This window comes from Mustela putorius, unplaced genomic scaffold (genome assembly GCF_011764305.1).
Source record: "Mustela putorius furo isolate JIRA1106 unplaced genomic scaffold, ASM1176430v1.1 tig00001075_pilon_pilon_pilon, whole genome shotgun sequence".
Lineage (NCBI taxonomy): Eukaryota > Metazoa > Chordata > Mammalia > Carnivora > Mustelidae > Mustela > Mustela putorius.
The window spans coordinates 1,349,265-1,363,964 of record NW_025421560.1 but is presented as its reverse complement, the minus strand read 5'-3'; the positions used below and the strand labels follow the sequence as shown (position 1 = coordinate 1,363,964).

The 14,700-nt window shown below is 45.8% G+C and overlaps 1 protein-coding gene across 3 annotated transcripts in view; it reads right to left on the bottom strand.

The window, feature by feature from the left end:
• Positions 1-3,291: 3,291 nt before the first annotated feature.
• DISC1 (DISC1 scaffold protein) overlaps positions 3,292-14,700 on the bottom strand; it is a 371,634-nt gene continuing 360,225 nt past the window's right edge. Inside the window, exons 13-15 of one of the 3 annotated variants that reach the window (XR_001176909.2) lie at positions 12,521-12,661; positions 11,987-12,050; positions 7,818-10,168 (exon numbers count right to left, since the gene is read on the bottom strand). Coding sequence is in view for 2 of the 3 variants with exons in the window: in XM_013047589.2 (XP_012903043.1) it covers positions 12,522-12,661 (140 nt within the window). In the remaining variant the exon portion in view is untranslated. Of the gene's footprint in view, positions 3,682-7,817; positions 12,051-12,520; positions 12,662-14,700 lie in introns of those variants that run through there. The other 2 variants (XM_013047589.2, XM_013047588.2) reach the window with 2 other exon arrangements.

Here is a 14,700-nt window from a genome sequence, read left to right as displayed (position 1 = left end):
AATTTAACTAGTGAGAAATCACACGCAGAGAAAACGATGATAAATCTATCACAGGAATTCAAGTCTGTATGGCAAGAATCGGAGCTAGACAGTTGGTAGAGAAGGAGAGAGATAAAATTCTCAATGCTAAAAGCAGAAAGACTCGCTTGATTGGGCAGAGGATGACGAAGGAGGAGGAGCATAAAGCAAACATGAACGTTCCAGTCAGTGTCTCTTGGAGGACGGAAGTGCCTGATGCCAGGGTAAAGAACAGCTGATCGGTAGGTAGACTTCTAGAAGGGAAAAACAATGAAGTTGGTTTCAGACATGTCGAGTTTGAGATGTCTGAAGTGGAGAGAGAGGAATGTCTCGCAGAGTCTAAAGCTCAAAAAAGATTGATTTGAGAATGATTTGAGGATACAGAACCATGCACAATTTTTAATTTGGGGTCTCACCTAGTAGCCAAGGTATAGCGGGTCCTCGATAAATATTGCCAGTTTAATCTCGTGCCTTTGGGAATAATCACTATCATCATCACTATCAGATTGTTGGAGCATATGAAATCGCCCAGCGAGAAAGGAGATCTTAAGGACAGGGCCTTGGCATGTCCCTTTTCTAAGCCAGAAAGAGGACGATCATGCAGGAGGACTCCTGGAGGTTGAGACCACTGGGAAGTGGGGTGTCATGGAACCCAGGAGAGAAGGGAGGTTTGACGAGGAAGAGATGTGCTTCAACACTGGACATGGTTACCAAAATGAAGAACAGAATGAGGGCAGAGGAAATGCTGTTGGATTTGGCAGATCACGTGCCGGAAGATGTTCAATGAATTGACGGAAACAGGAGCCCCACTGCAGAGGCTGAGGAGTGAGTGTGGAACAGGAGAGCCCCATGATACCCTGTCGTCCCAAGTCCTGTAAATGACCGTGGATATCTCCATAGCGGAGCTTCATGGTTGTCTGGTAACTGTGTGGACATTAATAAATCTTCTAGTCCTTCCATCGATGCATATAACCCTTTGTTATGAGCCTGTGAAATGTGCCAGTTATGACCGTTCGCTTCCGCTCTCCATCACGGTTCAAAACCAAAGCGTGAATTTCACCCCAACAGCCTTGTGTGGCTTTGCGGGGGACTCACGTGTCTGCCCCAGGAAATGTCCGTGGGGATAAAAGCTTCCATTTCCTGTGCCTTTGTAAATGTTTCTCCTAATTTAGAAAGCCTTTCAGCAGCTTGAGAAAAATCCTTTTCTCCACAGGACGGAGAGATCTCTTTATGACTGAGAAAAAAACATCCTGGTAAAGTGAGCCGTGTTCTCCCGATAACATAAGAGAGTGAAAAATAAGAACTAAGCAGGTTGAGAGAGATTCTAGTAATCTTCTTAGTGGCTGTGCCATCACAAATGAAAAGATGATTTAACAAGAAAGAGGTTTAACAAGAAAGGGAGAATGGCGTTGGGGGTGGGGTGGGGAGAGGTTGGCCCCTATCCCCCCCACTTGAGACGCTTGGAATTCCCCACGAGTGACTCCTGTATCACCCTGGGGTCCTTACTACAGGTCAGTCCTTCCACTGGCCTGTCCCTGCCTTTACAGTTCTTCCCTGGACTCCTGACATAGCCGAGACCCTAAGGGCAGGGACCAGCCAGACCTGATGCCTCTACACGGCCCAGCCCAAGGGCTCGCTCCTCTCGGGGGTGGGGGGATTGGGCGGTCACAAACACAAAAGGACACTGACCACCAAAAAGCAATTTCCCTGGGATTTTGTGGACCCTCTGAACCTCTCCCTTATAGCTGAGACATGCCTGTGGTGCACCTGTCTTGGTATGTGAAAGGATTTAGGATCTTCCTAGCATCAAATACCCAGACGCCTTTCCTCAGTTCGGGCTCCTCAGAGTTAAGTGTCTCTCTGGTAACTGCCAGCTCCTGGGGTCAGGAAGAGACGCCTTTGCATACTTGCCCTTAAAAGTCAAAACCGCACTTAATGCGACAGCGCTTGGTGCCAGCCCTCAGCGTTTCCGAACCCGGCTGCAAAGCCATGCATCAGAGATTGTCATCCGTGCATTGCGTGGCCCATGCCACTGCACAAAGGACTGCCACATGTCCTTTGCCGTCTCTGGCCTGGTGCATACTCTCTTACTATCTGTCCCCTTCCTCGTAAGAGCTCAGTGTTCTACTGTCCCCTTCATTTCCTTGCACATCTTTCTCGGAGCCCAGAGTGTCATTAGCGACTTCTCCCCGGTTCTCTGGCTCCCCAGTCAGGCAGCTCTTATTCCTTCTACTTGTAAAGGACGGAACTCTCCGGGCCCGCACAAAGCATCAGACGCTTCCATCCTGGTCAAGAGAGCCCGCGGCGTGGGCCTTTCATTGATTGATCAGCTTCCAGGAAAGCCGAGCGAAGTCTCTGAGCCGGTGTCCCCAGCTGTGTGGCTGTTACAGATGTTCCCGTCCTGCTGAGAGCGGGAGCCCCCGCGCCACCGAGGAGCTGAATGCCGGCTTCGATGTGAGTAAATGAAGAGGGTGCTTTAGAATCACGGGGAGTTCGCCCTGGAGCTCTCCAGTAATCAGAAACTGCCACTTTTTCTTTCCCTTCTAAAGAGGAAATGCAAATAAAGGAAGTAAGAAAAAGGGGCTGAAGTAATAAAAACACCAAGTGGGAAGTATCGGTGAAAATGAGGACAAGAGGCCATCGACGCTGGGTGTCGGTAAAAGGGACCAGGGACTCAAGGGTCCTGGTTTTGCCTTTGGCAAGAAGACCAAGGTCTGGGGTAACCTGCGGGGGCCCAGGGTCTGCATTCTTATGTGGCTCCAGGGCCAAGGACGAGAGAGGGGTGGGGAACTGGGCTGGGACAGAGTGCACCGGCTAAGGCCATCGAGAGTCGAGCTCAGGTTGGCACAGGATGCCGCATGTAGGGGGAGGACGCTTTAGGAAAAGAAACACTTTGCAGGGCTGAGTAGATGAAGTGAAAGTTACCCAAAGCAACTTCCCGTTGAACAGGTCATGTTCTCCCGAGTGTCAGAGAGCACCATGGAGTCGGGGGCTGGAGGGAGGAAGGACAGCCAGAGCCACAAATCCAAGACGCTCTTTTTTTCACACGAACAACCACCACCACCCAAAGCCAAATCCATGCCAGGGTGTACTTTGGGATGGGCACTGTGGTCTGGACTGAGTGGGGGTCCCCCTTCCGTTCCTCCTGCTCACGCCCCTGCTAGAAATCCTCCTCGTTTTCAAATGCCTGTATATGTCACGTTACTTTTCAACCATCTTTGCACGGGGCATGGACCCGCAGGAGCAGGACGGGAAAGGGTCAGCGACATACAGCGGCGGACAGAGTCCACACTGTTCATTGTATGTTTTATTTTTTAATTTAAATTCAATTAATTCACATAGAGTGTATTAATCGTTTCCGAGGTAGAAGGGAGTGCTTCATCAGTCTCATATAGTGAGCACCGGGGGTTCGGTTAACACCGCTAGTCTGCAAATGGTGGGAACTGTCCGACTGCGGCCGGCTTCATGGGTTACTGTGGACACGTTCGTGATGAGAGGGCGCTCCACAAAATCAATTAAGCCGATCGATACCGGTTGGGAATTCCCAGGACGAGCTGCTCGCAGGGCTGTTTATCATCCTGAGTTCACTCCCCAGTGCCAACTTCAAGTCAACTTCCTACTTGTCTTGTCTCCTCACTCCTGGGAATTTTTCCTACAGGCATCCTTCAAAGGCAAGAAAAAGCTATGTGCATGAAGATGTCATTGCAGCTTTATTTATCACAGCAAAATATTGGAAAGATTGAATGCCCAGTGACACAGGAGTATCTAAGTTATGGTCGATCGATGGGAGAGACTATTATACAGCAATAAACACAATGATGATAACGATCATGTAGCAAAATGGGAAACACCATAATAGGAAACATAAGAAGCGGAATAAAAAATACGCTGGCTCTAGTTTGGGGAAATGTGTCTTTTATGGACGTAGATTGGAAAAATGAAGATAATGGCTTATGCATGAATCTTTTTAAATAATTTCTTCTAAATGTTGTTTTTACAAATAAAAAATCATACAGGAAACAGAAAATAATAAAGAACCATTGTTCAAGATTAACTGACCCGCTATTGAGTGTCTGTGTGTGTGTGTCTGTGTGTGGTCTAATCATTTGTTTATGTAGATTGAAAACCAAGGGTCCTATGAATCAACACTCAACCCATTTCCAGTACTTGCGGGATGATTTTCACTAAGACTTTTAACCCCTTATAGTTGTAAATTCAGTTTACAGGCAGAGCAGTGTTTGTAGTAGACGCCCCATGAGTGTTTCTGGAGTGAATGAACACACACGCCATGGGAGAAACAATAGACATGAGGTTTGTTTCTAGCGGATGCTTTTCAAACCCTTGGAAAAGAGAGCTGTCGTGTCGAGATGTTCTTCTGTGTTACTGGAATAACGAAAGGAGGTGAAGGGCTTCTCCAGACTGTACCTCACTCCGGTGTCTGTCATAGCTTCCTTTCTACGGTACGAGTGTGTTTTATACTCGAAAGCACACCTATTTAAACAAAACACTGACTGTGCGAGCAGCTCCCCCGAAGGGACAATGGGGGCAGATATGACTGCGTTTCCGTGCTCCCTACTCTGCGCACACAACCAGCCCACGGGGCTCTTAGGTCTAGTGTTCAGAGGAAGGTGGCTTTTACTGAACTCCCTAACTCAGGACAAGAACTAGGGTCCCAGAGGGGGGCGGAGATTTTGGTAACAAACCACTGACCATAGAGAGTTGTCCAAGAAAATGCCAAAATAAAATTCATCTCTTGTCTTTAAAATGATAATAACTACAGTGATCATGGCAATGACTTTCCTTCCAATCATCGGATCATAAGTCATAGCTGTCCTCTTACGCTGGGCTCACGGTGGGCACTGAACAGGGGATGAACCTTACCTCAGCAACATGGAGACCTGAGCCTGTGTGCCCTGGTCTCCCTAAAGGTCTGTACTCAGCCTCCATGACTTACGGTGTTTTCTTAAAGAAATTATTTTATTTTTCAAATAAGTAAATATAACTTATTTTGCAAATAAGTAAATACATCTGTTAGTTCTCTTAGGTTTTCTAGCTTACAATTACATCACCTAATGTTTCTAGCTTACAATTACATCACCAAAACTAATGTTGTGGAGCACCTGGTGGCTCGGTGGTTAAGCGTCTGCCTTCAGCTCAGGTCATGATCCCAGGACCCACGGATCGAGTCTCACATCGGGCTCCCTGCTCAGTGAAGAGTCACCCTTTCCCTCTCCCTCTGCCACTCCCCCTGCTTGTGCTCTCTGTCAAATAAATAAAATCTTTAAAACAACAACAATTAATGTTGTATTTCTTCCTTCCCAGAACATACCCCTCATTTGTTTGTCTTACTTTACAGAATTAAGCAGGGTCTCCGGTTAAATTTTTCAATTTGTGGTATACAAATTTTTAATGAATAGCAGTATACAAGAAACATCGTCTCCTTGCCATCCCTCAAGTCACCTGGGTCCTCCTTCGGTGGTATCTCTGTAGATACCAGCATATGCACATAGAAAGACTTTGGGGGATGCCTGGGTGGCTCAGTAAGTTAAGCATCTGACACTTGATTTTGGCTCAGCTCACGATCTCAGGGTCATGGGATCAAGCCCAACATTGGGCTCCACGATCAGCACAGAGTCTGCTTGTCCCTCTGCCCCCTCCCCATGCTCATACTTTCTCTTCCTTTTCTTTCTTTCTTTCTCCCTTTCTCTCTCTCTCAAATAAATAAGTAAATAAATAAATGAAATCTTTAAAAAAAGGGAAAGAGATTTTTTTAAACAACTTCAAAGGATTCCATAGTGCAGATTTATCTTTAAACAATTTATTATTGACTCAAAGTTAGGTTGTTTCTCATCGTGGCTCTCACACACCATGGTACTGTTAAAAAATAACCTGAGGCATATTAAAACATTTTAAGAGTTTGAGCAAATATCCTTTCAAATTAAGCAGCCCCAGAACGGACGTGGTAAGTAGAGGGGATCTCTGGAAGAGACATTTTTTAAATTAATATATAATGTATTATTTGCCCCAGGGGTACAGGTCTGTGAATCGTCAGGCTTACACACTTCACAGCAGTCATCATAGCACATGCTCCCCCCAGTGTCCATCCCCAGCCTCCCCCATCTGTCCCATTTTCCCCCTCCAGCAACCCTCAGTTTGTTTCCTGAGATTACGAGTCTCTTATGGTGTGTCTCCCTCCCGATCCCATATTTCATTTTTTCCCTACCTACCCCCACCTGCCTCTCAAATCCCTCATATCAGAGAGATCATATGATAATTGTCTTTCTCTGATTGACTTATTTCACTTAACATAATACCTTCTAGTTCCATCCATCGTTGCAAATGACAAGATTTTGGTTTTTGATGGCTGGATAGCAATATATATATATATATCTATATACAGATATATACCACACCTTCCTTATCCATTCAACTCTTGATGGACATTTGTAGAGAAAAGCCAAGGGGCACCTGGGTGGCTCAGTCGGTTAAGCATCAGACTCTTGATTTCAGCTCAAGCCATGATCTCAGGGTCATGAAATCAAGCTCCCTTGGTCCCCAAGAACCCCACAGTGGGCACGGAGTCTGCTTGAGATTGTCTCTCTCCTTAGCCCTCCATTCCTCCTCCTCTTTCTCTCTAAAAAAAAATAAAAAGATGGAAACGTAGCTTAAAGGCTAGTTTCATGATTGGCTGTCCTAGGTTTCAGTGTTGTAACCTTGACACATTTTCAGGTCTAGATTTTGGTCTGTTTCTGTTGCCTCCGTGGTACATGGGCCACATCAGTCTAATGGCCTCTCTGCTTTATCTATCAACACTGTAATCCATTCTGCACACGTGTAAGCATATCTGAAGCCTGAGTACCCAGATGAGGAAACTTCTAGAAGGGATGGAGCAGAGTAGTTATTGGGGGCTATCTAGATGTCTATGATTCAATTGAGATCAGATAATATCAATGAACAAATTTACAGAAATTTGACAATTTCTGATAACTTCCTGTCCAAAGGTTCATGTATCTGTATATTCAGGTCTTCTCTTGTGTCCTTCATCTTCAAATTTCCTTCATCTAAGACTTAGACATTTCTTACTTAATTTGATTCCTGGCTGTTTTCTCTTTATTTCTGTTCCTATTAAAAATGTGGTCTCTTCTTTATACTCTATCTTCTGGTTATTGTGTGTATATGCAAAGCGCATGGACTTTGATGTGTTAATTATTTATTTTTTTAAAGATTTTATTTGACAGAGTGAGAGAGAGATCACAAGTAGGCAAAGAGAGGGGGAAGGCTTTAACCCACTGAGCCACCCAGGCCCCCCTGATGTGTTAATTATTTAAAAACGTTTCTGTTAGCTCTCTTAGGTTTTCTAGCTTACAATTACATCACCTGTAAAAACTAATGTTGTGGAGTGCCTGGGGGCTCAGTTGTTAAGCATCTGCTTTCAGCTCAGGCCATGATCCCAGGGCCCAGGGATCAAGTCCCACATCGGGCTCCCTGCTCAGTGAAGAGTCACCCTTTCCCTCTCCCTCTGCCACTCCCCCTGCTCGTGCTCTCTGTCAAATAAATAAAATCTTTAAAACAACAACAGCAACAACAATTAATGTTATTTCTTCCTTCCCAGAGCACACCCCTCATTTGTTTTTCTTGCCTTACAGAATTAAGCAGGGTCTCCAGTCAAATTTTTCAAGCGGGTACCCTTGTCTTGTTCCCCCACTTTAGTGGTAATATTATTTTCAATCTCCCCAATCAAGTAGTCCAGAATAGAAAATTCCATTGTTTTCTGATTTGTTGAAACCGAAACACATACACACTTTAAAGCATTGCTTTATTAGAAGTATTTTGTGTGATGTAAGTGTACAATCAATCACCTTATAACAAAGAGATGAAATGGATAAACCTGATAAATTTTTCTATCATCTATACTCGAGGCCAAAAGAAGAAAAAAAAGTTAAAGGTGCTCCATGGTTTAGATATCAGCTTTAATTTCATGTAACAAAAGTAACATTTATGAAGCAATAAATTATATGACAAAATTCAAAGATGAGATAAGGTGCGGATATTAAAAATGAAAGTACTGAACCACTTCTACAAGGAGGCATTGACTAAGGGGTACAGTGTTGCTTTGTCAGATGTTTTTTAAAAAAAATCAAATGGGGATTTTCAAGAAAATCTGCCCATTGCCAGGCAGTAAGAGGCCCCTCCTGGAGTGGCTTTCGTGGTAGATTGGGGATGAATGGTCAGTGAAGACAGCATGCACGTTGGTCACGGGGGGCGGGTGTCTGTTGGAACCTGTCCCAGTGAGCTAGACATCATGACTGCAGCATAGTGGGGCTTAGGTGGGAGCATGGGAAGCCGAGGTTTCCCCAGCACGATCCCCAAGGTGACCATGTTTCCTTAAGTGAATAAGCTTTGTGGCTCGAAGTCTCAGAACGACCCTGAAGGCCCTTTAGGATGCATTCATTCCACTGTGTCTGACCCCTACTGTCACGCCACCCCTTCCCAGCTCTGAGCCTTGAGGAAAGTTCGTTGGTCTCCTAAGGCTCTGTTTGGTCATCTACAGACACCTACCTCATACGGCCGATATGAGAATTCAATGAGATGATGATTATAAAGGTCTTAGGACAGTCCCGGTGCACAAAGGGGGGCCCTTCCATGCTCCCGGGCTGGGGAAACCTGCCTCACCACAGAGGATGACAGGTTTGCAGCATTACATACTAACGTGATCTGAGGGAAGATCATTTTGATCTTGAAATTTCAGGAAGTTGGAAGGCATAGGATGGTTACTGAGCAAGAACATGCCCTACCCCAAGCTGGTGGAAGATGAATGGGCAGCCGTTTGAATGCCAGCCTTGGGGTGCCTGGGTGGCTCAATCAGTTAAGCACCTGCCTTTGGCTCGGGTCATGATCACAGAGTCCTGGAATTGAGCCCCGCATGAGGCTCTCTGCTGTGCGGGAAGCCTGCTTCTCCTTCTCCCACTCCCTCTGCTTGTGTTCCCTCTCTCGCTGTGTCTCTCTCTGTCAAATAAATAAATAAAATCTTTGAACACCAGCCTCTCCACCCAGTGGGCAGTGTCATCTGCGATTCATTCTCTCACACTGCGTCACGACAAAATCGGACTCCACGTTGCCATTTTCAGTCGGCGCGTTGGCTTGCGGTCTTGACTGTCTCCATAAAAGCTTCAGTTCGTATTGTGGTTTGGTCACTTTTAAATTCAAGCCCTGACAAAAACTGCCCCATATTCTGGTTTGGGACCCACGGTCCTGGGTTTTCTGAGGTCACAGTGGCTGAAGAGGGGACTTGCCCTGAGGAGGCTGTGTGGCCAGATGATACATCCTGGCCTTTATCAGGCTTCCTGGATGACTCTGATGCCAGCATAGACCAGGGAGGGGTGGTAGCATGTGGTTAAAGCATCATTCACCTACCCCGATACTTAGACCTGTTCAGGCATCTCAACAAGGAAACAAACACACTGCCCAGCCAAAGGTACCAGAGAACTCTCACATGGCGTATACCTACAACTCTTGTTAGCTTCCAAAATGTTCCAATACATTATGACCTCAAAGAAGTATTCATGATGGTGTCTGAGTCACACAAAACACTGGGTTAGTGACCGTTCGGCTGTCTTGTGTCCAGGGGCCTTTTTAAAAATGGTGTATATCAAAGTAGACATTTGTCATTTCTAATACAGTCAGTCCTGACTCTTGCCAAGTTTGGCTCCATTGGAATTAATCCAAGGATTCGAAGATTCCAAGTGCCATGTGACCAGTACATAATATTTTTGAGACATGATTATAAATAATTCACTAATTTGGTCCATTATTTAAAAAAACAAGAATTCCTAGAAATCAACTACACTTATTATTAAAATATATACAGTATGTATATATATATGTATATGTATGTATATATATATATATATATATATATATATACTTTTTTAATGCTCAAGATAAAACTGATGGAAACACAGGCAGCAAATTCACATGCTGTGCTTTTTCTTTGTTCCCTGGATGCTGGCCAGCTGCCGGCTGAAGCAGGGCATCTCTTTGAGGACAGAAGTACTGCCCAGCACGGGAGACTCAGCAAAGCACCAGCTGCCTTCTGGAAACAACAGCGTGACTCCAGGAAATGACAAGAACTGTCCGGGGTCCAAAGATCCTAAGGAAAGCAGGACCATCACTATGCTTATAAGAATAAATGAGACAGAAACAAACAAAACCCAATAAATCAATTAGCAGCACAAACAGTAACGTAGCTATTAAGCTCGACACTGTGCAAAAGCTCGAGTCTGGTTGCTGTCACACATGGACACATGATGGAAATCTGTATTTGGACCATTACTTCCCCAGAGAATGCAGGGCTGCATAACACAAGATTGGTGGGATATTCATAGGACTTACATAAAATCTATGATCCATTGAACTTGGGAAGCCTGGGTTAGATAAAAAATTTAAAAAAATCAAGTGGGTTTCTTTACTGAGATCCATCCCAGTCTAATATGCTAATGGGCACTGTGACAACCTGGCCAGGAATTATAGCATGCCAGGTTTCCCTAACGGGTTTGACCAAGGGAGACCTGGTCCCTGGTGAGCACCTCTTGGAGGCTGCCTTCCTCCGCCCAACTTGGGAAGTGCTGCCTAATAGAACATGGGCTGTTCTCTAGATGCCTTGGTAGGGAGGGCCTGAAATGCCCCACACTATTGAGTACCCACTGCCGTCCTGGGTACGCACTGCCATCCTCCTGAGTACTATACTGCCTTCCTGTGTACCCGCTGCCTTCCTGGGTACACACTGCCATCCTGAGTATGCGCTGCTGTCCTGAATATACACTGCCATCCTGGGTACTGCACCGTCCTCCTGAGTACTATACTGCCTTCCTGTGTACCCGCTGCCTTCCTGGGTACACACTGCCGTCCTGAGTACTGGCTGCCTTCCTGAGTACACATTGCCTTTCTGAGTATGTGCTGCCTTCCTGAGTACAGCACTGTCCTCCTGAGTATGTGCTGCCTTCCTAAGTACTGCAGAGTCCTCCTGAGTACTACACTGCTTTCCTGAGTACGCACTGCCATCCTGAGTACGCACTGCTGTCCTGAGTACTGCACTGTCCTTCTGAGTATGTGCTGCCTTCCTGAGTAGTGCACTGTCCTCCTGAGTATGTTCTGCCTTCCTGAGTAATGCACTGTCCTTCTGAGTATGTGCTGCATTCCTAAGTACTGCACAGTCCTCCTGAGTACTACACTGCTTTCCTGAGTACGCACTGCCATCCTGAGTACGCACTGCTGTCCTGAGTACTGCACTGTCCTTCTGAGTATGTGCTGCCTTCCTGAGTAGTGCACTGTCCTCCTGAGTATGTGCTGCCTTCCTGAGTAGTGCACTGTCCTTTTGAGTATGTGCTGCATTCCTAAGTACTGCACAGTCCTCCTGAGTACTACACTGCTTTCCTGAGTACACACTGCCATCCTGAGTACGCACTGCTGTCCTGAGTACTGCACTGTCCTTCTGAGTATGTGCTGCCTTCCTAAGTACTGCACAGTCCTCCTGAGTACTACACTGCTTTCCTGAGTACGCACTGCCATCCTGAGTACGCACTGCTGTCCTGAATACTGCACTGTCCTCCTCAGTACTCTACTGCCTTCCCGAGCATGCACTCTCTTACTGAATACTGCAGTGGACTGAAAGAACGTTTTCACATCCACGTCCTGCCCGGCACTGAGTGAATCATGTTAGGCAGGAAAAAAGGAGAGGCCCAGAAGTTTGAACTTGTCATCTGACCCCTTTATGCCCCTGCTCCCACCCCGCTGTCATTGTGGACAAATTTCGGGATGTCCTGGCGAAACACCAGGGACCCTTTCGGTAGAAACAGGAGTTGCCGTAATAGGAAAATCAGAAGACGGCGCCTCACTGACAGGTTGTTACTTTAAAGCAATGTCTTTTGGAATTTTTCCTATGCATTCTTCTGAGATTATAGTGACTCACAGGAGAAGGTGAAAAGCTGTTAATTCCAGATCCTGGGGTTAATTAGCTCCCTTAGATCATGCGCCTGTAGGAAAGTATAACAGGTACAGTGAGAGACACTTACGTTCAGTTTCCTCTTAACAAGTTCTTAAAACGGGAGATATTTTAATTGCAGCAGAAAGCAAGATGGTACAGGAAGAGACATTTTGCGAGCAGAATTCAACCCCAGCTTCTGTCGAATGGGAGCGGAGACAGGAAGATTTTCGAGTCCGATGCAGGATCTCCCATGAACGACACGGGAAAAGTGCCCCCAGCTGACACGTGGGAGGCAGTCCGGTGGACTGTCCCCCAAAAGTTCATCGTGCTGTCTCCCCACTCTCAGCCCCAGGACAGAAAAGAGGGACCACTTCTCTATGGGGAGCCCTCGGGTCCCTGTGTCCGTAACAGAGTCGGGCACGTTGGTCAGGCTGGGGAGGTGACGGAGGCCTCCCGTGCACCCATATCGATGACGACGACGTAGCCACGCGCCCTCCCCCGCCCCCCATCCTGTCCCACCTCAGGCCTGCACCTCCCGGACGCCAGCTGTCACACAGGTTGCCGTAGCCTCTCTCTCTCCCGCCTCCTTTGCCGGCTGGAGCTGCAGGCTCATGGCCTGCAGAGTTTCCTTCACCATCTGGAGCTCCCTCCTGAGAGACTGTGCATGCACGGTTAAGGAACACACGCGAAGGTGAAGGGCGGACCTCGGCAGCCTCCGAGGGAGCTAATAAGAGCACATGCACCGGCGGGAAGCAGATGGGCACTGACATCTAATTGCAGTTTCAAGTTCTTCCAAATTGTAGGAATTAAATATTAATACAAATTTTACACTTCTTGTAAGAGTGATCGCCATCTCCATGAGGCCTGAGGTTATGAACTACCTTAGGTAAGGTTTCAAAAAGGAAAAGGGAGAGTCGGCTGGTAGACCGAGACAGATGGCGAACTGGGAGGCACGATGATAGAGGGTCAGTGTGACTGGAATTCCTGTGAAGCCCCAGACGGGGGCAGCTCGACAGCCACATCTAAGTGCCCGGATGGCCCAGAGGGCAGAGGGCTGGACCTAAGAGCTTCCTCAAGAATTCCAGTATTGGGGGCCGCCACAGGTCCGGACTCAGAGTTGTGAGGGACCAGAGTCCCTATTGGCCGTCAGCCAGCCTTGTCACCTTGTGCAAATCACTTTGAACCTCTGTTTTCTGTGAAACAATGATTTCTAAACTCCCGTAGTTTCTAATCTGCTGTCCTAAGTTATTATACTTCCCAGGGACTTGTAAAATAGCCAGGCAGGGTGCTCAAGATTTGACGGAGTTCAGGGAGCTTGCCCTTTTGGGCAGGCTGGTTGGTTTTTCCTTAAATAGTTGGGTTCTTAAATCCCTTGCCTTTAAAGTTATTTCTTACCTAAAGAAAACCATCACAGAGAACTTGGCAAATAATCATATGAGATATATAAGGCTGTCATCTTCTCAAGAAACGAGCCTTTTTCTGTGATGCCATTTAACAAATGGTGCTTTTTCTGTCCATGGTCAGATCCCTGTTTCCTTGTGTACCTCTAGTCAGAACAACTCAAAGATAAACAGGACGAGAGACAGATTGAATTCTTTGAGTTTCATAAGCAAATTAGTGTCACTTCATCCAAGAGCAGTGAAGGGGAAGTATGGAAATACGGTACTTAGACATCACGTAAATACTGTTAAATCGTCACATCAGGTCAGACCACTTAAACATTCGTAGATCAGATATGGACAAAACAGGAAGAGAGAGAGCTTTGGGAAAAGCAGCTTGCCAAGATCTTAGCACTCACAGACTGTCGACGCTACAATATTGTTTTATTTAAGTACAATGTCAATGCAATGTCAAGGGAAAAAGATACCCCCAGGATATGACTGTAGAAAGCTTTCTCTTTCTTTTTTAAATAAAGAACTCCAGAGGATCCTGGGAATTATGCAAATGAACTTCTCCTAAGCAAAATTGCTGAACCATCCTGAAAAGCTTTTGGCAGCTTTTCATCTCGAAGCTTCACCGGACTTCATCATTTGTGTAATTTACATTCATTTACTAGGATGGTTCACTCCTTGCACTTGAACTTGAGGGGAATGAAGGTGGGAGTGAGTGGGTGCAAGGAAAGAAAAAAATCCCATATTTACTTTATTTTTCCTTAAAAAAAAAAAGTCTTCATTTTCCTCCATTTCTCTGGACAACTCTGCTAATCTTTAGTGAAAACACATACGACTTTATAGGAGTAAAAACATACGGGGTCCCAGACTACATACCAAGCTGCAATTTAATCACAAAGTTATGTTACATTTATAAAAAGTAAGCGTAGAGCTTAAGTAGTTTATGAATCCTGACAGATGCCTAAGATTTAATTACCTTTGACGTGCAGCCTGGGACTACACTCCCCCATTTGTAAAAATTATTGCTAAAAGATGACACAGGTTTTTAGAGAGAGGATTGAGCCAAAAAAAGATGCTTCTTAAAGAACTTGTGCAATTCCTGACCCTTATAGAACACACTGAAAGGTTTTTAAAAGGAGACCCACAGAGGAAAAAGACTAAGTTACATAATTAAACTAACGCATCAGCCCTTCATAGAACATTCTGCAACACCCCACGGAGGAATCAGAAGACAGGGATTTAAGCAAATGATCACCAGCGAGGGAAAAGTGGCAAACCACTTGACGCTTTCATTGTCTCACTTGGAAA